This window comes from Polistes canadensis, unplaced genomic scaffold (assembly GCF_001313835.1).
Source record: "Polistes canadensis isolate GaletaPanama2010 unplaced genomic scaffold, ASM131383v1 scaffold_197, whole genome shotgun sequence".
NCBI classification, from domain to species: domain Eukaryota; kingdom Metazoa; phylum Arthropoda; class Insecta; order Hymenoptera; family Vespidae; genus Polistes; species Polistes canadensis.
This window is the reverse complement of record NW_014569744.1, coordinates 12-21,311: the sequence shown is the minus strand read 5'-3', so window position 1 is coordinate 21,311 and position 21,300 is coordinate 12. Positions and strand designations below refer to the sequence as shown.

General features: G+C 31.5%; 6 protein-coding genes across 12 annotated transcripts; 2 read left to right on the top strand and 4 right to left on the bottom strand.

Moving 5' to 3' along the window:
• Positions 1-1,258: 1,258 nt before the first annotated feature.
• Positions 1,259-3,252, bottom strand: LOC106789691 (tyrosine-protein kinase PR2-like). The gene is made up of 2 exons (XM_014754125.1): positions 2,464-3,252; positions 1,259-2,355 (listed from the first exon to the last, which is right to left on the bottom strand). The coding sequence occupies exons 1-2, from the start codon at positions 2,991-2,993 to the stop codon at positions 1,269-1,271; spliced, it is 1,617 nt and encodes a 538-aa protein (XP_014609611.1). The 5' UTR covers positions 2,994-3,252; the 3' UTR covers positions 1,259-1,268.
• Positions 3,253-3,735: 483 nt separating this feature from the next.
• LOC106789690 lies at positions 3,736-10,397 on the bottom strand. 6 transcript variants are annotated; one of them, XM_014754121.1, is made up of 7 exons: positions 10,304-10,397; positions 9,816-9,908; positions 8,152-9,738; positions 7,807-8,052; positions 7,591-7,727; positions 6,753-6,983; positions 3,736-5,929 (listed from the first exon to the last, which is right to left on the bottom strand). In XM_014754121.1, the coding sequence occupies exons 2-7, from the start codon at positions 9,892-9,894 to the stop codon at positions 3,752-3,754; spliced, it is 4,458 nt and encodes a 1,485-aa protein (XP_014609607.1). In that variant the 5' UTR covers positions 9,895-9,908; positions 10,304-10,397; the 3' UTR covers positions 3,736-3,751. The 6 variants fall into 6 exon arrangements, with proteins under 6 accessions (XP_014609607.1, XP_014609604.1, XP_014609606.1 ...); XM_014754118.1 differs by having other exon boundaries at positions 10,315-10,397; XM_014754120.1 differs by having other exon boundaries at positions 7,606-7,727; positions 10,315-10,397.
• Positions 10,398-11,046: 649 nt separating this feature from the next.
• Positions 11,047-12,165, top strand: LOC106789692 (chromobox protein homolog 1-like). Its single transcript, XM_014754126.1, has 5 exons — positions 11,047-11,119; positions 11,204-11,302; positions 11,386-11,453; positions 11,522-11,644; positions 11,800-12,165. Exons 1-5 carry the CDS (start codon positions 11,096-11,098, stop codon positions 11,933-11,935), a joined length of 450 nt encoding a protein of 149 aa, XP_014609612.1. The 5' UTR covers positions 11,047-11,095; the 3' UTR covers positions 11,936-12,165.
• A 92-nt stretch (positions 12,166-12,257) lies between these two features.
• Positions 12,258-15,477, bottom strand: LOC106789688 (gastrula zinc finger protein xFG20-1-like). 2 transcript variants are annotated; one of them, XM_014754116.1, is made up of 8 exons: positions 15,413-15,435; positions 15,099-15,352; positions 14,674-15,005; positions 14,253-14,604; positions 14,016-14,183; positions 13,787-13,954; positions 12,814-13,701; positions 12,258-12,627 (listed from the first exon to the last, which is right to left on the bottom strand). In XM_014754116.1, the coding sequence occupies exons 2-8, from the start codon at positions 15,256-15,258 to the stop codon at positions 12,611-12,613; spliced, it is 2,085 nt and encodes a 694-aa protein (XP_014609602.1). In that variant the 5' UTR covers positions 15,259-15,352; positions 15,413-15,435; the 3' UTR covers positions 12,258-12,610. The 2 variants fall into 2 exon arrangements, with proteins under 2 accessions (XP_014609602.1, XP_014609603.1); XM_014754117.1 differs by having other exon boundaries at positions 14,674-15,002; positions 15,099-15,477.
• A 345-nt stretch (positions 15,478-15,822) lies between these two features.
• Positions 15,823-18,249, top strand: LOC106789703 (UV excision repair protein RAD23 homolog B). The gene is made up of 6 exons (XM_014754161.1): positions 15,823-16,058; positions 16,146-16,218; positions 16,591-16,747; positions 16,963-17,133; positions 17,268-17,599; positions 17,693-18,249. The coding sequence occupies exons 1-6, from the start codon at positions 15,993-15,995 to the stop codon at positions 17,971-17,973; spliced, it is 1,080 nt and encodes a 359-aa protein (XP_014609647.1). The 5' UTR covers positions 15,823-15,992; the 3' UTR covers positions 17,974-18,249.
• Positions 18,250-19,817: 1,568 nt separating this feature from the next.
• Positions 19,818-21,058, bottom strand: LOC106789702 (dolichol-phosphate mannosyltransferase subunit 3). The gene is made up of 3 exons (XM_014754160.1): positions 20,678-21,058; positions 20,360-20,587; positions 19,818-20,265 (listed from the first exon to the last, which is right to left on the bottom strand). The coding sequence occupies exons 2-3, from the start codon at positions 20,585-20,587 to the stop codon at positions 20,215-20,217; spliced, it is 279 nt and encodes a 92-aa protein (XP_014609646.1). The 5' UTR covers positions 20,678-21,058; the 3' UTR covers positions 19,818-20,214.
• Between the last annotated feature and the right edge of the window lie 242 nt (positions 21,059-21,300).

Genomic DNA, 21,300 nt, shown 5'->3' with positions numbered 1-21,300 from the left:
TTATCTTCGTATCAAAAATTACGTATATCAACGAATAAACAAATTTCTTTTCTACACGCGAAGAAATTCAAAACGAGCTTTTTCTTATAATTATCGTATTACAAACATGCACACAGTCTCCCTTTTTTTGTGTTTATACGCGCTAATATAATCTTCAGCGCAAATATTTTTAAACGTATCGATACGTAAAAAAACTGATTGTCTTGTAAAATACTTCGTCGCGTTGTTGTTGTTATTATTATTATTATTATTATTATTATTATTATTATTATTATTATTGTTATTCCTTTCTCGTGTTTTCTTAATACGCGAGAGAACAAAATGACTAAAACGGATATTTTTGTCTTACACCGTTGAGAGAAATCGTTCATTCAAACCAAATCGGTTAACTGCAATTAAATAAAAATATTTAAATTATATTTATATATAATATACATTGTTTATAATATTTAATAAATAATTATCGTAAAAAAACATTTGTTTAATTAATTTAAATAGAAATGTATTATTCGCCGATCAATGACTTTGGTATTCAATTTTACGAAAATTTATTAAACGAATCAGTTAATCGTTTTGGTTTGCGAACGATTCGCATTTGTGTAAAATAAAATATACATATTTTATACATAAGTATATAAAAAGAGATATATGTATATATATAGAGAGAGAGAGAGAAAGAGAGACTTATATGCGCCTCGAAGCGTAATATGCTACAAATTTTCCTACAATTATTAGTTACGTAAGGTTTAATTTAACGGCCGAGTGCAAACTTTCCTTATAAAACTTTCGCTCTCCTATTATTAAACCTTTTTCAAACGGAAGATACATGGAAAATGCATAGAATAATCTAAATATATATATATATATATATATATATTCAGATTTATCATTTATAAATGTTAATGATAGTGCCGATCACTTGACGAGATTACTTCTTATTGTGCAAAATATATCACATCGTATCAATGTAGTACAAAAATGAATAATTTTACTTTGCTAATAATTATTAAACAAATAGAAGAAGAAAAGAATAAAAATAGACGATTAAACTTTGAAACACGCGATTTGAAACGAATTATTTCAAAATTCTTAAATAATCGCGCCGATAAATATTTGACGAAGCGTGTCCATTTTAAAATATTAGTTTCGTGTCACTTTTTATATATATAAAGAAATAAAAGTCTTCAAACGAAATAAATAAAAATCTCGCGCTATCGATTATTTGTAAGAAAAAAAAAAAAAAAAAAAAAAGAAACTTTTAAATAAACCTAAACCGCAGCAGTGTCATCGGTATTTCGTAACAAGGCGGCAGCTTTAACAACGTCACCACCACATTGGCTGAGCATCAATTTGCAATCCTCGAGGCCAACAAAATTATTTTCCCTTTTCAACAATCCTTGAAGACGTTCGAGTTTAATCGCTGTCAATACGTCCCAACCGGTGACATTTAATGCCGCTATACAGGACTCGGGTGTCGATTGATCATGCAATACCTTTAACATTATTCTCACTTCGTCCGATTGTTCCCCGTTACGTGGACCACGAGTTCTACGTGCGTTAGGACCGTCGCAAGCAAATTCTAAAAGATCCTCGCAGGAAACGTGATCGGATTGTCGGGACAGGTCGCTGGTAGTACGCGTAACTACCAATTTATCCGATTCTTCACGATCGTACGATTTCGTATTGGTCGTTAGGTAGTTGTCGTTGTTACAACAACTCGAATGATCCTTGCGATTTGTATTCTCAGATCCTCCAGATGATTTACCTATATTTACATTGTACTGTGTCGTCGTACTGATGGTGGTGGTGGTGGTGGTGGTAGCGGTGGTGGTCACGCTGGATTCCTCTGGAAAAGGTAGTTCTATCTGAAGGGTACAGTTGAAAGGTTTATCTTGAAAACTCGATGATGATACTCCCCCTCCTCCTCCTCCTCCTACTCGTCTATTACTCATAGCCTGTGACCTCGATATTAAAGTTATATTTGGAGATTCATTTTTATTAGATAAACTCGAAGAATCTTCCGATCTGCTCGAACTAGACGTAATAGAATTTCTATTGGGCAAACCGCTACCACCACTCTCGGTCTCTTCGTCGAGAGATTTCGAAGCAATACTTTTTTGAGAATTTTTCGACTCGATACTAATCTTTCTTCGTATGCGAATATCTGCGGAATCGTTAGTTTCTTCCGATACAGTTTCAGGACATGATCCTGTATCATCGGCATCGATCAGATTGTCAGAAAACTCGAGTAGGTCTTCCGAAATAACGCTGCAACGATGCATTTTACTTTCGTCCATTGGTAAAGAATCCAAAGCGGCAAGTTCAGATTCGATACGTTGTTCGAATTCTTCCGGACTAAAAAATAAAATAAGAAACGCAATGAAATAAATAAAAAAAAAAAAAAAAACAAACTTTGTATTTATTACTTCTAAAGTAAATGATTTGCCTTTCCGCCCCCCTTACCTATTGGTCGAAACTTCCGGTGAATAACTCTCTTGCAACGTGGAAGAACTGGTGGTCGGTGTATTCGCGTATTGGAGAAGAAAATGACCGTCAACTTGATCCTCCAAAGCAGGTGGCGTAGTAACAGCCATTTTAGCGAGTGTCCTCGTCACTCCTCCACCTGGTATAATCAAAGGATGTTTCCTTTGATGTCTCGGCAAGCTCGATTTCGGTTGTAACGTTTTCGAGCGATCGCGTGGCGGCAATGGTATTGGATTTTCATCGACGTTATTTTGATTTTGATTATTTTCGATCTCCAAAGCCGAATGATGTCTCTCCAAGCTTCGCGTTTGAGGTAAGGGAGGTGGTAGATGAGGAGGTGGCGGTGCTCGAATTTTTGGCAATGTTTTAGCTCCCCCATGATGCATATCCATAAATTGAAACGCATGTTCCGAAGTAGTATCCTCAGAATGGGAAATACTGTGGCCAAGGGTGGCGTGCTTGTTACCACGAACTCTTGGTCTCACTACAGGCAATCCCGAACGCAACATACGAAGAGGATTCGTGTCTTGTGCACTTTCGATCGCTGGTGTTTCGACCAAGCTGTTGTACACCTCCTTGGCTTCCTCCGACAATGTCGCCTAAACAAGTCGCGGGATGGGAATAGATTCGGGGGAGAGAAGAAAAACGAAAATTAAAAACAAAAATCATAAATGAGGGTAACTATGATAGAAGAAGAAGAAGAAGAAGAAGAAGAATATGATGAACTATAATAAGAAGATAATGATGATAATGAATTAAATGATATTTATCTATTTTCAACGAATCGTGCTATTTATTGGACTCCTTGAACGAACCGTTCGTGTGTGCTTGTGTGCGTGTAAACGAATAATAAGATAAGATACTTTGTGCAGCATAACGAATGCAACTGCTGCAGTGGATTAAGGTACGTGCGACACAATGCGCAAAGACACAAAGAAGGATTGGTTTTCGTGCAATATCGAGTGTGTATGTGTGTGTGTGTGTGTTGGATGTATATACTTATTATTATTGTAACCATCGTTCTTAGATAATGGTTATAACGCGCGTTATACCTAAGTTTCATAAGGTAAAAATGGTATAAAGTCTCATCGATAAAGCCGATTAATATTGTTCAACGATCGAGATAAAAAAGAAGAACATGCAAGCATGCTATGTACGCTACGCATAAGTATATATATATGTTTCATGATTCCTTTTTCCCGAATAAAGTTTTATGCATTTTTTTGTTGTCCACCGTGCGACTCGATTTTTCGTGCTCCTTCGTTGTTTAAGGAGCTGGAGAAGGAGGGAAGGTTAATATGTCGTTAGTAAATTCGGGATATTCTGAACTGGTGTCCGAATCTAAATCGGAATTACTCGTAAAAGTTAAGCTAGAACTCGGTGCACTTTCAGGCCAGGAAAGTAAGTTGTTTCTAGAAGAGAAGGGCGGGGATAAGGAATTGAGGAAACTCGTAGAAGGTGGCGGTGATTTCCCACACAATTCCACCGAGGAAAATCCTCGAGCCGAATCTGGATGAAGAAATTGTCCTTTGTTCTTAAAATTCAGCCTCAAACTGTGTGGGACTTTTTTGCTACGACGCTTGTAACGCAAACGACTTCTTATATCTGTCTCTGAATGAGAAACCGAATCAGAATCCTCGCTAGAATCGTTTCGAGGATGGAACGACCTGCGTACGTTCTTTATAGGTGGTTTTCGATTCTCGGATAGAGATGAAGTCCTGTGTCGATAAACATTTGTATTGCTTGTCAGTTTTTCTACTAATAATTCAGACTTTGGTAATTCCTTCCTAGTTGTTTCGTTTTGATACAATTTTGGTGGTTCCAATATATGTTGATGTATACTAGGACTCGTAGGTGGATTAGTTTTCTGCGTTATATTCAATTTAACAGCACTCGATTGTTGTTGACTTTGCAACGGTATATTCAAATCCAAGTGCTTTGGTTTTTGAAGTGGAATGTTCAAGTTACGAAAAGGTACTTGAGATTGACTAGGCAAATCTAACTTTCTCATATTTGATAACATCCCTTTATTAGACATCGAATTTTGACTGATATTCTTTCCAAGTTGCATCATATTTTGCGTCAACTTTCCCAATCCTAAGCTCAATCCTTGACCCTTCTTCGAGTCAAGATAACTTTTAACGCTCTCCAAGCCCGATACCTCTCGTTGATATTTTTCCGCAAGTATTTTGCTACTCAATTCAACTTGACTATTGGCCTCGGCATCGGACTTTCGTCTAAGGCGTTGAAAATTAACGCGCAAACTTTCCGAACTGCTGTATATCGGCGATTCCTTTTTCTCTGACTCGGCGATAAACAACGGATTATTCGATATTACGAACGGAAACGAATCGAAACCATTTTGATTTTGTTCGATTTTACGAAAACTTTGAATATTTATTCTTACAGTTTCCACGTTTCCTCTCGCAGTCGAATTATTATCTGACGTACCAGTTTGTACATTTGTTTTTATACTATCGGATGAACCATAAACTATGCTCTTAGTTTCTTGACCAGGATGATTCGATCTGGGTACAAAAGTAACTTTAGCAGCTCTTGCTTTCGCTATGTCAATCTTCTTCGTAAATTCTGTTATATTAACTTTGGAAGAATCACTAAAAGAACTCGACAATTTCGGTCTCGTGCCAACGTCAAGATTACTTATCTTTTCTCTTTGAGATTCAAACTTAACTGGTTTATTGCGAGAAGAATCAAGATTCGCCGTTTTCTCCTTTAACAAGTCGTAATTTGGCGTTTCTTCTCGAGCCATTTCGAAATTAGTCGAATTTGTCTTATCTTGCAAAGTTTGTTCACAATTATCAACTTTGTTATTTTGATATAACTGTTGACCGGATCTGTTACTTATCATAGAAGTTTGTTCTTGGATATTGCTAACGTAAGAAGAAGATCTAACGGAATGTTCCAAGTTATTCATTTTATCAAATTTATCGGATTTCTCATCTGTGAAACGCAAAGCTTTGTCGACGGAACAACTCAGAGCACTGTCCTCGTCAAAATATTTCGGTTGTTCGAAATAGCGATCAACGTAACTGGTTGATATCCGTTTAGGTTCTCGTGGGAAATCGAGATTAGGATTTTCCATTTTGAAGGATACCGTGCCGTTGTGTTGCTTAAGATTATGATTAGGATTAATGTCGATTGCATTTTCGCAATTGTAACCACTTTTCCTGTTTCCATGCTCGAGGAATTCGCTGGATTTTACGAGATTCTGTTTAGTTGCTGCATTGTCCAATATATGGGCATCAAATTCAATATCCATGTAAGAGGTCCAGGCACTTGGTTTCGTTAGAAGTTCACGGGATTTAGCAAAGCAAAACTCTGCCGAGGCTTTATCCCACAAAGGCAGTTTTAAAGTTGATGGGGCACCAAGAGATTCTATACTAGATACCGTAGAAGATAGTGATTGTAGACTTGAACATAGCCACTTTATATTGTCGCATGCATAAGATTATGTTAGTTCGTTAGATACAACAAGAGATTAGATAGAATCATGCAGAATTAGAACAATGTTACGAGACAAGCGTAATTTCACATGAAAAATCATATTTATACGAAGATTCGAAAGATGTAATATGGAAAATTAAAGAGAACAAAAAGAAACAAACAAATAAAGGATTTTTTTAATCGGCAATGCAATAAATAAATAAATAAATAAATAATTAATTAATTAAATAAATAAATAAGCGATAAGAAAGAAACAAATGTAAAATGTGACAAATTAAACGATGAGTTAGAAAGGACAGGGGGGAGAGGAGAAATGAAGTAGTATTAGTTTCGTTGAGAAAAAGTTAAATATATATATGTATAAATATATATATTACTTATAGTTTAATTAAAAATGTTCCTAGCTAAAAGATTAGTAATGCATACCTACTTTTTGAGCAAAAGTGACAGCAGGAATTAACTCTGTTCCATAACAGTTTTTAACAATCGAGAGAATAGTGAAATGTAAAATTGAAAAATAGAATGTTAAAACGTGACAATCGATATTTCTTTTCAATATTCGTTAATCCGATGGACTTGGTGGTGGTGGTGGTGATGTGATATTGGTATGTAAAACTGTGTAGTTTTGTTTAAAACGAAACGAAGGAATAGAATATAACAAAGTGATTAGAATAAATTCCTCTTTTCCTTCATTTAGAATGAAACCTTATTGTTTTTTTTTTTTAATGTTGTGTGTAAATTTTTCTCATAATACGAGTAGTATAGAGGTAACCAGTAACCAAACAAAAATTGTTTCAATGTACCTGCATGTCAGGTATTCTGGCAGCTTCTTCTGAAAAGTGTCGTCTGTCTGGTTTGGGACTGTGTTGATGTGGCAACTTAAAAGAGAATTTTCTGCGTCTTGAAGGACTGGCGGGTGTTCGGGGAGACTCCGGTGGATGTTCAAGATCTGTCATGGAACGTGCTGTCAATTCCTGTGCCATAGCAATGGCCGAGTAGAGTGTTTTCTGATCGGCTGCAGAGATAGGCTTCACCTAAATATAAGATAAACGTTTACTGATTCCATCAGTCAACTCTACTGACTTGATATCTTTTTGATCTTTAGATTTTAGATCTCAATTCTTTAGAAGACTGCACTATAACTGTACGATATTGATATTAAACACGTTAATATCCGCGAAAGATATTAATATCAGTTTTTGATACACACTCGAACAAATGTTACTCTTTTCCTTCTTTTCTTATCTTTTCTTTCCTTTTTCCTTTTTCTTTCTTTACGTCAAACCTTTCCTTGACTTCTTCTTCTAGTTAAGTTTATTAAGTTTTATTCCTTAACTAATGTGTTCTCACAATACAGGTAAGATATAAATAATACAAATATGTATAAACCTAAATACAGACATAAATATAAATGTGGATAAATATAAATGATAATAAATGTACAAGTAAAAATATTATCAAATTAAAAAATAATTCTAAATATATATATATAAACATTTATACAAACTAATATGTATATATATATAAATATATATAGATATATAAAAAGAGCAGCAAATAATAAATAATAAAATATTAATGATCACTAATGTACAAAGTACAAACAAACGTATGATTGTAAATAATAAAAGATTACTGTACATTTATTGGACTCACGGTCGCTTGTTTCTTCTTGCTGCATTGTTTAGCTTGTATTTCTCGAAGTTCATTTCTTGCATTACTCGATTCATGTTCGGTAGGCAAAGGATGTCCAGGTGGTGGTGGAGGAGCTGAAGAACCTTTTATGATGATATCACAATATATGTGTTAAAAATCATTAAGGGAATACTCAATATTCAAAATGTACATTTTATTTACCTAGAGACCTAAACATTTGATCCATCTCAGCTAAAAGACTTGGACCAAAATCAAAGTTAAGCGTTTTGTCAAATCTTAATGGACTATCTTGATTTTCTTCGTCACTAATCTCATGATATTCGTGATCGGCACCAAGGCTTTCGATATTGCCAATCGTATTGGATGATACAACAGTAGATTGTTTGCTTGCATTGGAAATATTTCCCATTTGGCAAATCTCGGAATTAACGTCTGACCATAAATTGTCTATAAAAAGTATAAGAAAAATAAAAAAGTGATATTAATATTCCTTATATAAAAAATAAATAATAAAATAGAAAAGAAAAGAAAGAACATAAAAACTACCATGTTTACTTTGCTGTTCTTGTTGCAAGGCTCTGCTATCCCTCAAAGTTTCTCTGTCTATTTCTAAGCTTCTTACATCTTGATTTAAAATTTGACTAGAATTATCCGTAACATCTTCTTGGGGTTTATATGGAGTTACCACTTGACGCGGTAAATGTGGATACTTGCCACCGAGAAAACTGATATCACCAAAATATGCGCCATCCAGTCCAACGTGACCAGTATGTTTTAAATCGCCTTGAGGGGAAGATATCATATCTGTACGAATTTTTCTTCGTTGAGATGAAAATGCATTTTTCCCATCGCCTCTTGTAAATTCTCCTGGCTTGTTGCTCGGTAAATTCGAACCGAGATAAGCTATTGTGTGTGCAGGATTAAATATTCCTGTTTTTCCATTATTTAAAACACCCTTCCACATGGTATTGCTGCTTCCTTTATCCAACACAGTTATTATATCACCTTGTCTATAAACTAATTGTCCTGTTTCTGTACTGTCCTGTACAGCTTGAACTTGTTCTGGTTTTAAATCTGGCAATAAATTAATTAATTCAGAAAACTTTGGCCGTTTGGATGGATCGTGTTGCCAGCATTGCTGCATCAAGGAAAAGTAATCTTTCGGACAACATTCTGGTTGTTCGAGTCTTTGAAAATTAGGTTCATCAATAGCTTCCAAAATTTGATGACCTGTCAATGCAGCCCATGGTTGGAAACCATAACTAAACATTTCCCAAAGTGTTACACCGTATGCCCATACATCGCTTGCTGATGTAAATTTCAAATAGGATATGCATTCGGGAGCACACCATGCAATTGGTAATTTTAAATTAACATTGAAATTTGTTTGGTAATAATCTTTACCAACGCCAAGTGCTCGAGATAATCCAAAATCTGATATCTTAACTTTGTTTTTAGAAAACACGAGAATATTCCTAGCTGCTAAATCTCGATGTATTAGTCTCTTAGCTTCCAAATATTGCATCCCATCGGCTATTTGGACAGCAAAGTCACACAATGAGAGAACAGGAAAACTTGCTCGTAAACTTGGTTCTTTTAAACATTCCAATAGGGAACGCAAGGGGGCTAGTTCTGTTACGAGCATCAATGAATTTGTATCCAAAACTACACCATATAGTCTAACTATGTGTTCATGATCGATAGAATGCATAATGGCAGCTTCTTTTAAAAATTCAATAGGATTATTCTGCATTCTTTCTCTTGATAAACATTTTATTGCAACTTGTATTCTTTCACCATCATTTGTCCATACACCTTGTTGCACAACTCCGAATTCTCCAGTTCCCAATTCCTTATTCACTATTATCGCATCAGCAGGAATCATATGTTTGTTAGGAACACGTACAGGAGGCCTATCTTGTCTTTCTTCTGGTAACATGCCAAGAGCGCTTGGTGTTTGTTCTTCGCGCTTTGGTAATAACATCTTCTTAAATTTGGAAAGATAATTTTGCGGAAAGTGTTTTTGAAAATATTTTTTCAAACGTCTCATTTCAGGCTTACTCATTCCTATAGCATTTAAATCTTCTTCTGTTACATATTTTAATTGCGCTGTCGTTTGAACTTTTAGGTCCCCTAAACGATAAGAAACAGATTAATATAAAATATACTTAAATTTAGATAAAAGATCAACAAAATCTAGATAAACGTACCCCGTATACCAGGATAATACTGTTGTAATTCAGCCTCCATAAGAAATTCATAAAGTCCAGGACCGACGTTGCGCGACATTCCTCCTTGTGCATCTATTTATTACAATTGCATTCTTAATTAAAAATAATTCTACACTATGAGAAAATTTAAAATACTTGACACTGTATAATAACATTATTTACAATATTGTTTATTAATATATTATATACACACACGCCACACATATACACATATATATGTATATATATACATATATATATAGAAGATTAAAAAGAAAAAAAAATAAACCTATGAGAAAGAAAATAGAAGAGTGAAAAGAAAACTTAGAAAATGCATTGGACAAGTGCATGGAATATCTGAAAAAGGAATAGAATCCTAGAATTTCTTTAGAAAGTCTATTTTCTTTCTGAACTCATATTTCCAAGAAAGACACGCCCCACGGCCTTAAATAGAAAGATTTTATTTATAATCAATGGAGACTTCGTACCGCGTACTCACCCATTCTTCGCTGCAAGGAAGATACACGCTTTGCCAACGGCGTCGAGGGCCGTCCTCCAATTCGGGGAGTCACAAAGCGCTTCCTCTCCTCCTCCTTTTCCTTCTTTCTTCCTTCTTTCCTTTCTTCTTTCCTTCTCTCTTTTGTTTCTTGTCTCGCGCGCGCGACACAACACGACGACGACCACCACCACCACCACCACCACACCACCAATCGACCGGTCTTTGCTCTCTTCAGCCTTTCTTATTCGCTTTCTCAACTAACATTTTTATCACTTATTTCACCCCTTCTTTTATTAAATCTTTCTTTCCTTTCATAACCCCTTTAATCCGATACAACCCCTTTGAGATTTAGATATTTATTATATTTATTTTATTTCTGTTTTCTTTGAACACACGTTCTTTTTTATCCACCGAAATCAAACGAACGATAAAAGCTCGTGCGCGAGACGCGTATCCCTCGCAAGTTTTACTTTCTATCTTTCTCTTTCTATCTTTCCTCCCTCTCTCTCCCTACTGTCTGTCTGCTTGTCTAACTCTCCCCTTAAGACGACAGAACGTCTTTTTATACTTCGCACTAAACACTAATTTATATGACACGTACATACACGATTCATAGCATTAATCAATTTCGTGTTCCTAGTGCAATTACTACCACTGCACTTAACTGTTATTACTGATGAAATGCATACATCGCGACTGATCGACAGATCCATCATCGGTGCATTGTACATCGGTTATTTTCGTTCAGACTCGGCTACAATCGGCTTGCACACATGCAAGCATGAAAAGTCACGATATCCTTCGCGTAAGCTTCCTCTTTTAATTATAATCTCATTGGTTGATATATCCACGTGCAGTTGCATTGACCAATAGAGATTAACAATCGCAGCGCCAACTTCTTGAAAACTTTGGTACTTTACTCACGCGGGAGAGTCTATATGACAGAAAAACAAAGTTGTCTTCCAAACGTCCTAGAAAAACATTCTTGGTAATTAAATGCAGTTTTTATAAGATTCAAATTAAACGATATTGAATGTTGTTTAATTAATAATAGTAACTTTATCCGTTAAGTATTGTCTTCCACAGTGCATTGTTTTTGTGATACTTTCTTCCCCATTGTCCTTAACTTTTGTCCACAGGTGCGTTTAATAATTATTATATTATTCATACATGTTGCTTAACATCGCTTATTTTTACTGTATTTTAGTATGAATCAAAAAAAGCAAATAGGTAATACAAAACCATTGCATGGATTTAACAGAAAATTGGAACCGGATAGTATTATCGGAGCAACTGATTCCAGTGGTGAATTAATGTTTTTAATGAAATGGTCAGCTAATTTCGTTTCACATGTTTCTTTCTTTGTTTCTTTCTTTTTCTCTTTCTTTTTACTTCTGTATTTTAATATTTATCTCTATATAAGATGTAAGTAAAATGTTGTGACAACAAAATGAATGTTATACACAAAATTTTATATTTGTATAGGAAAGGAACGGATGAATCAGATTTAGTACCTGCAAAAGAAGCTAACATTATGTGTCCACAAATTGTTATTCAATTTTATCAAGAAAGATTAACTTGGCATACTACCTCGACAAACAGAAAAGCAAAACATAACTAAAGCGCTCTCTTTTTTTATATTATTATTATTAAACAATATATATATGAAAATAAATATATTTCCTTATAAATTTCTATAATATACAGAACAAAATATTGAGAAATATGAAAGATCAATCAATTGTATTCTCTTGTCAGTTTATTTCCTAATTCTTTTGCTAATTCTGTTAAAATTTTGATCCGTAAAAGTTATTGTAAACCTTGAAATTTTATTTTAAATGAATTACATTTTCTTTTTTTTCTACTTGTCTTTCTTTTTTATTCATTTATTTCTTATTGTCTAATTTTTAAATATATATATCATTTATCTATACGACAACCATCAGTGTACAAGTTTAATTCATATTTAAAATGATTTTAATATTACGATTTTAATTACGTTCCTATGTAATTTTATTATAGACAAGTGAATCAAAATTTCATGGTAAATCATCATAACTGTAATATGTAATCAATTTGATAAGAGATGTACATCTTTTTCTTTTATACTTTGGATAATAAGATTATGAACAAATATATAGGTTGATTGTACTTGTTACTCGATATTGTATTTCGATCATCTATTACTTACTTTTTTCCTTTGGAAAACATTTATTAATTATTTATTATTTTTCATTTATTTTGTTATATAGAAATATATATTTTTTGGACAGTACGGTTTTGCATATGCATAGTTTCAATTCTCTTGCAGCACTGAAAGGCATTTAATGAATAAATAATGAGTATTTTCAATAAATTTTAAAAAATTTACTGTTATGTATAATATCAATATATATTAATTATTTACTATTATTAATTATATTAATTTAGTAATATAAGTTAAATAGACAAAAGACAAAGATTCATGTTTTTGGTCAAAAATGTATTAAGAAGATCTACCATACGTCTTTTTAATAGTAGAGACACAGTTTGCTTGTTCCTGTTTTTTTTTTTCAGTATCAATCAAATTGCAATCTTTAAGACCAACAACTTTATTGGTTTTTTCCAATGTAGTCGTTTCATGTCCCTTTAAATCGTCATATCTGATCGATTTATTTTTAAACATTTTATGTTGAATAATTGAATCTTTTTCCAAATTAACGTTACTCGATTCTGCAGTTTGGCATGTAAAGGTTTCACTCCCTGTTGTTGATTCAGAGGATAGATCATTCAGATTAGAATAATTACTTTTCATACTAGGATTAACACGCATTGATGAAGGTGCTATGGCTTGCTGTTGTTTCTCAGAATGACTTAAATAATCACACATAAAATAATTATGGCGAGACATATTTTGAGGATATAACTTCTCTTCGATTCTTCTGTTTATAACAACAGCTTCGGCAAGTGGTATCGGTTCTGTATATGTAAATGTCTTCTTATTATTTTCAGTCTTATCTTCGGGTTTTCTAATACAAATAGGACCATTGATAACAGGTACAGCATTGCTTAGCTCAGTGGTTGTCCTTATAACTGGTGTGATATTACCCATCGAATCTAATCTAGAGTTTATTTGTTCGTGGGAATTAGTAACACCGATTAAAACTTTATTGGGAGATTTATACATAACATCAATCATTAATGGTTTCTTTTTCCCTTTCTGTTTATGTTTTGTGCTCACTTGTTTTGATTTTAATGCCCTCTTATTGTTCGTATTTTCTGTAATATTTAATAATTTATTCATTTCAATTGCTGAAGTTTCAGTATGATGATGCCTAATGTGACGATTTAAATTATCTTTCCTCCTGAAGACGGTTTGACAATGTTTGCAGGAAAATGGTTTGTCCTCTATGAAAATTACAAGAGATGTCAGAGAGTTTATTATTTTTATTTTTATTTTTTATTTATCGATGAATTTTTATAAAAAATATACCTGAATGTACTGTAAGATGACGCCTTAATTCACTCTTGGATAAGAAAACCCTATTGCAATGAGCACACGAGAAAGGTCTATCTTTTTGATGAGTTCTCTTGTGACGTATCAGCAAAGATTTATCTTTGAAACTCTTACTGCATTGATCACATATATATGGTCGTTCATCTGAAAATAATGGTACGATTTAATGATAAATAATATACTTTAGAATAATCATCAGACTCACCAGTATGTGTTCTCATATGACGTTTCAAATTTGTCAAAATGCAGAAAGCTTTTTTACAAACTGTGCAAGTATATGTAATAGAATTGTTATGAACATTCAAATGGTTTCTCAAATCTTCTTGTTTACAATACCTCTTTTTACATTTGGAACATCCAAATTGTTTTGCACCTACAATATTTTTATTACATTAAAAAGAATAAAAAAAATAGATGCAGTATATCAAAATATAGTGTTTACCATTATGTGAATGCATATGTCTATTCAATTTGTTTTGTTGTGGAAATGCCTTTCCACATATATTACATTTATATGGTTTATATCCACTGTGGACTCTTTCATGATATTCAAAGTGAGATCGTTTCACAAAACTTCTATCACAAAATGTACATTGATAGGGCTTAACTCCAGTTACGCATGCATCGTGGTAACATTTACCTTTTTTGTTTTGAAATATTTTATTACAAACATTACATTTATACTTTTCGGGACTTCCAGGTATTGTTGATATATGACTTCTATTAGATGATTTTAAGTGTTTCTCCTTTGATGGTTCTTTATCAACCAACTCAATCAACTTCGATTTTGATTTCTAAATTACATTGAAATATTAATTTTTATTATACGAGTCTACACATAACATCAATGCAATTTTACTTACTATTTCCCTAATATTTGCTCTTGTTTCAACAGAAGTTGAAATGTCATTAAAAGTGACTGTTGGTTGAGATATAGAATCGTTATCATTATTTAAATGCATTTGCACATCAGTACTTATATTGTAAAGTTCTATCTTAGGAATGTAAGTTTTAATCGAATTTTTCTCGCTGTCTATATTTACAGTCGTCAATTTATATAAATCTTTTTCGCTACTAAAAGTGTCCTTATAAAAGCACTTTGAATTTTTATTAATGACCAGCTCTAACGGCAAAATTATTTCTTCTGTGGCTATTGAACTTTTTGTATCTGCACGATTGTTATTCGTTAATTCTACTGTAAAAATGATTAAAATAAGAATAATATTGAATATTAATGATTGATTTTATTATTCTGTTTATTATATAAAAAAGAGAAATAATTTATTACCTAAACTTCCACTTGTTTGTGGAAGATTACGACAAGTTCTACATCCTTGTTCCTCGTACAAAAGACACATTCTACATTTAGTATGTCCACAACTATCTTTTACAAGTCTTAAATCTGATGCATTTGTTATTTGTCCACAATTTGGACATTCTTCATTCATAATTATTTTTCCTCTTTGATAATTAATAGAAGTTACGTTTGTCTTTCTTGCATATCGCTTTAATATACTCTGTCATTGTTTTCTTTATTTTAATCTACGTAAATGAATCATATGTTTTAAAGGTTCACATTATAGAGAATAATCTCAAACATACTTGCATCTCCAAAACATTTAATTTATGCAACTATTGTAAGGTAACCCTTTCTTTTATCTAGTTAAACAAGTGACAATACATTTGGCGGGAAAAGTGAAGTTTAAAATAACATACTTCTTTTTTTTATTTATTACAAAGATTATTTTTATGAAGTTAATTAATACAGCAATCGTAAATAAAAACAATTTACTCTTAATATTGTTAGAAATTAGTTAAATTAATGAAAATAGAAGATTATTAATTAAAAATAAATAGGAAATTTTTTTACTTTAACAATACGTAAAAATTTGAAATAATATGTTTTGGAATTTAATGAAAATAAAATAATTAGTGCTGCCATCTAAGCATTATCTCTATCCGAATTGGAATCAAAGGAAATGCTCATAAATTGATAGAACGGTGCGTTATTCCTCTCGCTTTATACCACGGATTATGCATCTTTGAGCTGCTTAAAGCAGTGCCGACTCATCACTAAAAAGATTTCAGCCAAAAGTTCGTTTTATTCTTATTGAAGGAGATTGAAGAAGTATCGCTTAATCATTGAAAGTGGGGTATATTGTTTCTTTGAAAATTCTACAATATGATTATAACGCTGAAAAATTTACAACAACAAACGTTTACGGTAGAAATTGACCCATCCGAAACGGTGAGTAAGAATCCCTAATGATATTGAATTTCATTTAGCTTCGTTTTCGTTAATTAGACAAATAATTTCTTTTTCTTTTAATTGCAGGTAAGAGAACTTAAAAAACACATCGAGACTCAAGAAGGTTTTCCTACCGAACATCAGAAGTTAATATATGCTGGTAAATTCAAGCCCATAACCTCACTATTTTCTTACTCAAATTTATAATATTTCTAACTATGCATGTACGATTGGTAGTAATCCATTATGTATATTATTTCAAAATATTTGACGTATGTGTAAGCGCTAAATGTTAGTTTAATTACTTTAATTTGTGTACAATATATAAGTTATTGCAGGTTAAGTTTAAAATCTTTTTACAAGGATTGCTATATCATTTATCTTCCTAATACCTATATATATATATATATATAGATATGCATAGAAATATATATATATATATATATATATATATGTATATGCATTCTATATTATTGCATATATTGGTGCAATTTATTTATGCAATATTGAAATCTACTTATCATTGTTTCAGGAAAAATACTAATAGATGACAAACCATTGACAGAATATAGTATCGATGAAAAGAAATTTATAGTCCTTATGATTACAAAACCTAAAGCTGGTAGTGGTTCTACTGCGACTGAAGAGCACAATGTTGAAAGTGACAACAAAGAAGACACAACTACCAGGTATTTAAACAATAGCATGTGATTTAATGATGTAAAACAAAAGTATAATTATTATCAAGAGATGATATTTTATAAAGATCGGAGTAATTTTAAAACTTTAATTTTTTTTGTAGATGTTTTTAAATGTAAATATTTATGTTATAGTTTTAACCGCGAAAGAAAATGTTTTTGGCAATAATTAAGATAATTTAATAATATTTCTTTTCTTGCCACAGCTCAGCACCACCACCTAGTACAAATCCTACTGCTCAAACCGTTTCTCAACCACCTACAAATGTGCAAGAATCAACCGTGACAGAGCCAGTGGCCGCTGGAGGACAAGCCGAGAGTGCCTTGCTGATGGGTGAAGAATATAATACAATGGTAAACAATATTATGGATATGGGGTAAGTAAAAAATTAAATAAATTTATATCTATGTGTAAATTTACATTTATATAAATAACTTACATTTATGTTTAGTTATGACATAAATGTAGTTAATTACATTTACATTTTACTGTAAATTTTATTTTTCTTAGGTATGAACGAGAACAGGTTGAACAAGCTTTAAGAGCAAGTTTTAACAATCCGGATAGGGCAGTTGAGTATCTTCTGACAGGTATACCTGCTCAACTGTTTGAAGATCCATTAGAGGATCCTGCTGAAGCGCAAGAACAAGCTCAAGATCAAGGTCAAGATCCTTTGGCATTTTTGCGAATGCAACCACAATTTCAACAGATGCGTCAAGTTATTCAACAGAATCCTCAACTCTTAAATACTGTGCTCCAGCAAATAGGACAAACTAATCCTGCCCTTTTACAGCACATTTCACAAAATCAGGAAGCATTTATACGTATACTGAATGAGCCAGGTTTGTTTCTTTAAATTAAATTATAAGTTTGGCAAGTATTATTGATGATTCATTAAATGGGTACTCAGAAACAATTAAATCTTTTTAATACAGTAGAAACAACTGGTGGTACAGGCGCACGAGTTACACCGGTGTCTGCAGCAGCAGTAGCATCAGCAGCTGCTTCAGGTGGTCTTTCAGGCGGTGGTGGTGGAACTACTAATACCCGATCAGGCTTTGAAATGATTCAGTTGACACCACAAGACAGAGAGGCTATTGATAGGTTGACGGCATTAGGATTTCCTGAACATTTAGTTGTACAAGCTTACTTTGCATGTGAAAAAAATGAGAATCTTGCTGCTAACTTTTTGCTATCTCAAAGTCTCGATGATTGAAGTTATACATATGTATGAGTTTGAAATATCAATGGACTGAGAAAGGGTGGTTAATTACATCTATAACCACTTATTTTCACAGTAATTACGATTGCTTTGTTTGTAAATATACGTACATGTTTAGGATATTTTATTCATTATATACAGGAGAATTGACATGTATATCAACAAGCTAAAAATTTTATGTGATATATTCATAAATGTATCCAAAAAAAAAAGAAAAAATAACAAAAATAACAAAAATAGCTGGAAATGCAACAAATCTATAAAATAACACAAATTGATTATCCAAATTCTATTTGTTATGCTATGTCGATGAATAATTGATTTTCACCTTCAAAACTATATATATATATTTATATATATATACAAAAATAATCTTGCGGGCTATAAAAAATAAAAAAAATTTTATTTGGAGCTTGTATTAAAATACAATTCATATTTATGGATCATATTAACAGACGTATTATGGTTAACGAATTTTTTGCTTCTTCACTCTCTGGAGAAATTTTCATTCTATTTTTACGTTAGAAAGTCCACGTAATAAATAATAATATTAAAATAATAATAATAATATTAATAATAATAATATTTGTAGTTTGTTCATAGAAAATACGTTTACTTTATTGTATTTATACATTCAAAACTAAGGATAGTTATAGATATCAGTAAATAACAATAAATGAATAAATAAATAAATACAAAATACCCTTTTATGCATGCATTTAAATAATTGCATATACATGGAGGGGCTATACATATGTATTTCTAGTTCATTAATGTACTACGTGCACTTGATGGACTTTCTGATGTAAAAACAATAGAGAGAGAGAGAGAGAGAGCGAGAGAAAGAGGTGCATTTTCATATACATTGGAATTAATCTTGTATATGTTATGTACATTCGCATATGTATAAACTAAACAAACAAACAAAAAATATCTTGTATTTTTTAAACGAAAATGAAAGAAAAAAAGAGATAGTTGCACATTCAAAGAAAAACAAACAAAATTTAAACAAGTCAATCCATTAAAATGTGTAAGAATTATAATACAGTTTCTAGCGTTGATGAATTATAACGAAATTTTAATTAACACGTAAATATATATATTTATATACATATTTATAAATATAAATATAAATATATATATGTGTACGTATGTGCATCAAATTTTTTATTTAACTCTTAAAAAAATATTGTTTTTTTCATAAATAAAAATAAATAAATAAAATACTAAATATTTTAATTTCATCTAGATAATTGTGAGTATAACAAATTTGGAGAATTTCTAAGATATACAGTTTTGCGAGAGAACAATATAGGAATTGTAGATACGACGTGACTTTTGTTCACTCATTACAACTATTAAAATTAATACTCTAATCGATGAGAAAGAGAGCTTTTACAGAGAAATAATAAGAAATAAAAAAGGAAAAGAAAGAAACTAAAAAAGATTTTCTCTTCATAACAAAATGCTTAACAATATTGTGCTCGTTCAAATATAATTTGCGTGATTAACTTTTGAATTTTCAGTTTTATCCTTCTCTCTTCTATGCATACGTGCGTATTTAAGGATTCCTTTATTTGTTGGTACATACACATTTTTGCGTGTGTGCGTAGGAATATGTAACACACACATGCAAATTCTTTGAAAATATATATTATTATTATAACAATGTTGATTAGACTGTTTCTCAAACAAATGGTATAACAATACTGTATTTTCATTCATCAGCAAATCATACGAAAAAATAAGAAGATAAAGCAATTATCTTATCTCAAATAAATTTAGTAAATAGTTTATAAAAAAAATAACACTTAAATCCAATTTATTGGATGATTTCATTTTTTTTTAGATGTAAAGACACTTCAAAGCAGCAGAACTTTGTTTTCTTCCATTGTTTTCAATATGTTTGTAATACTTCAAAGGAAAAAATCTAAATAAATGTATCTTCATTTATTATAAAGAAAAATAATTAATTACAAATATTACTTTAACCATATTAAATGAGTTAAAGTATCTTTTCTTGGTCGTATAATAGTCATATCGAACAAAAAATAAAACAGATGCACAAATTGTGCAGAAAAGAATCATTTACAATATGAATTAGAACGAATCACTTAAATAGTTAAAATGTAAATCATAGAAGAATCTTAGATAATTCATTGAAAATTATGTATAATATATATATTCATAGTATACGCTTAATAACAAAGGAGTATCAAAATATATTCAATTTGTTCACGACAAAATATCTTTTTTACGTAAATCTTTTTTAGCTTCTTCTATTTCCTGAAATATATACAAGATATATTATTAAATTATTACATTGATCTTGTATTATCGAGCCTTGTGTATGTAGCAGAGAAAAGAAAAAGTATATTACTTTTTTGAGTTCAGCTGCTTCCTTGTTGCAATCATTGAATGTAAATGTTCTGTATAAGACGACACTGGTTGCATATAGGCCAAATACTAGTAAAGCGATAAGAGGTAAGAATAGAAATATTTCTTGCCATTCTGTAGCATAAGAAAAATTAATATATCCAGTAATTACTGCTAACCATACACCTAAAGGTACACTGGTATACGTAAGCCATTCAGTTAATTTAGACATCTAAAAATAAAAATTAATTAATATTTACTAATTATTAATCTAATGACAAATGTTACAGTGTGTATATTTATGAATCAATGATAAATTTACTTCACGTTTTAAATATATCACAATTACGAATATTATAGAGACCGATATCGTCACTAATTACACTTCCACGTATTTTTTACTGTCAGATAGTGAGGATGTTTTTATTATGTTAGAGCCATCTTGTAGGTAAAAAATATACTACATTTCTTTTTTCTTATCCGTGTACATTAAATTTGCATGTTTAAAATTATTAATTAATTTAAATCGTACTTTTATTATTATTTTTTGTAAAATGAAACATTGTTAATTATATCAAAGAATACAGAAGTGCATAGAAGAACATAAGTCAACTTTACACGTAAATAAAATCATTTTAGTTAGTACAGATACCACCAGTGGGCGAGAGTAACAACTTACTACGATGACGATACACGATAATATCAATGAATATAGTATTCTTTGTTACTATATGATAATATATGATATCTTTGATATAGTATATATAGTATAGTTATATTATAATAGCAATTTAAATAATTAAATTAATAGAGTCCCCAATAGTGCATTAAAATAATTGTTAATTATTCGACGCAAATGAGAAAGAAATAAATAAATAGATTGATAGATGAAAGAATAATTGACTGTAAAACTCTTTTAAAAAATCGTGAACCATTTCCTTGTCT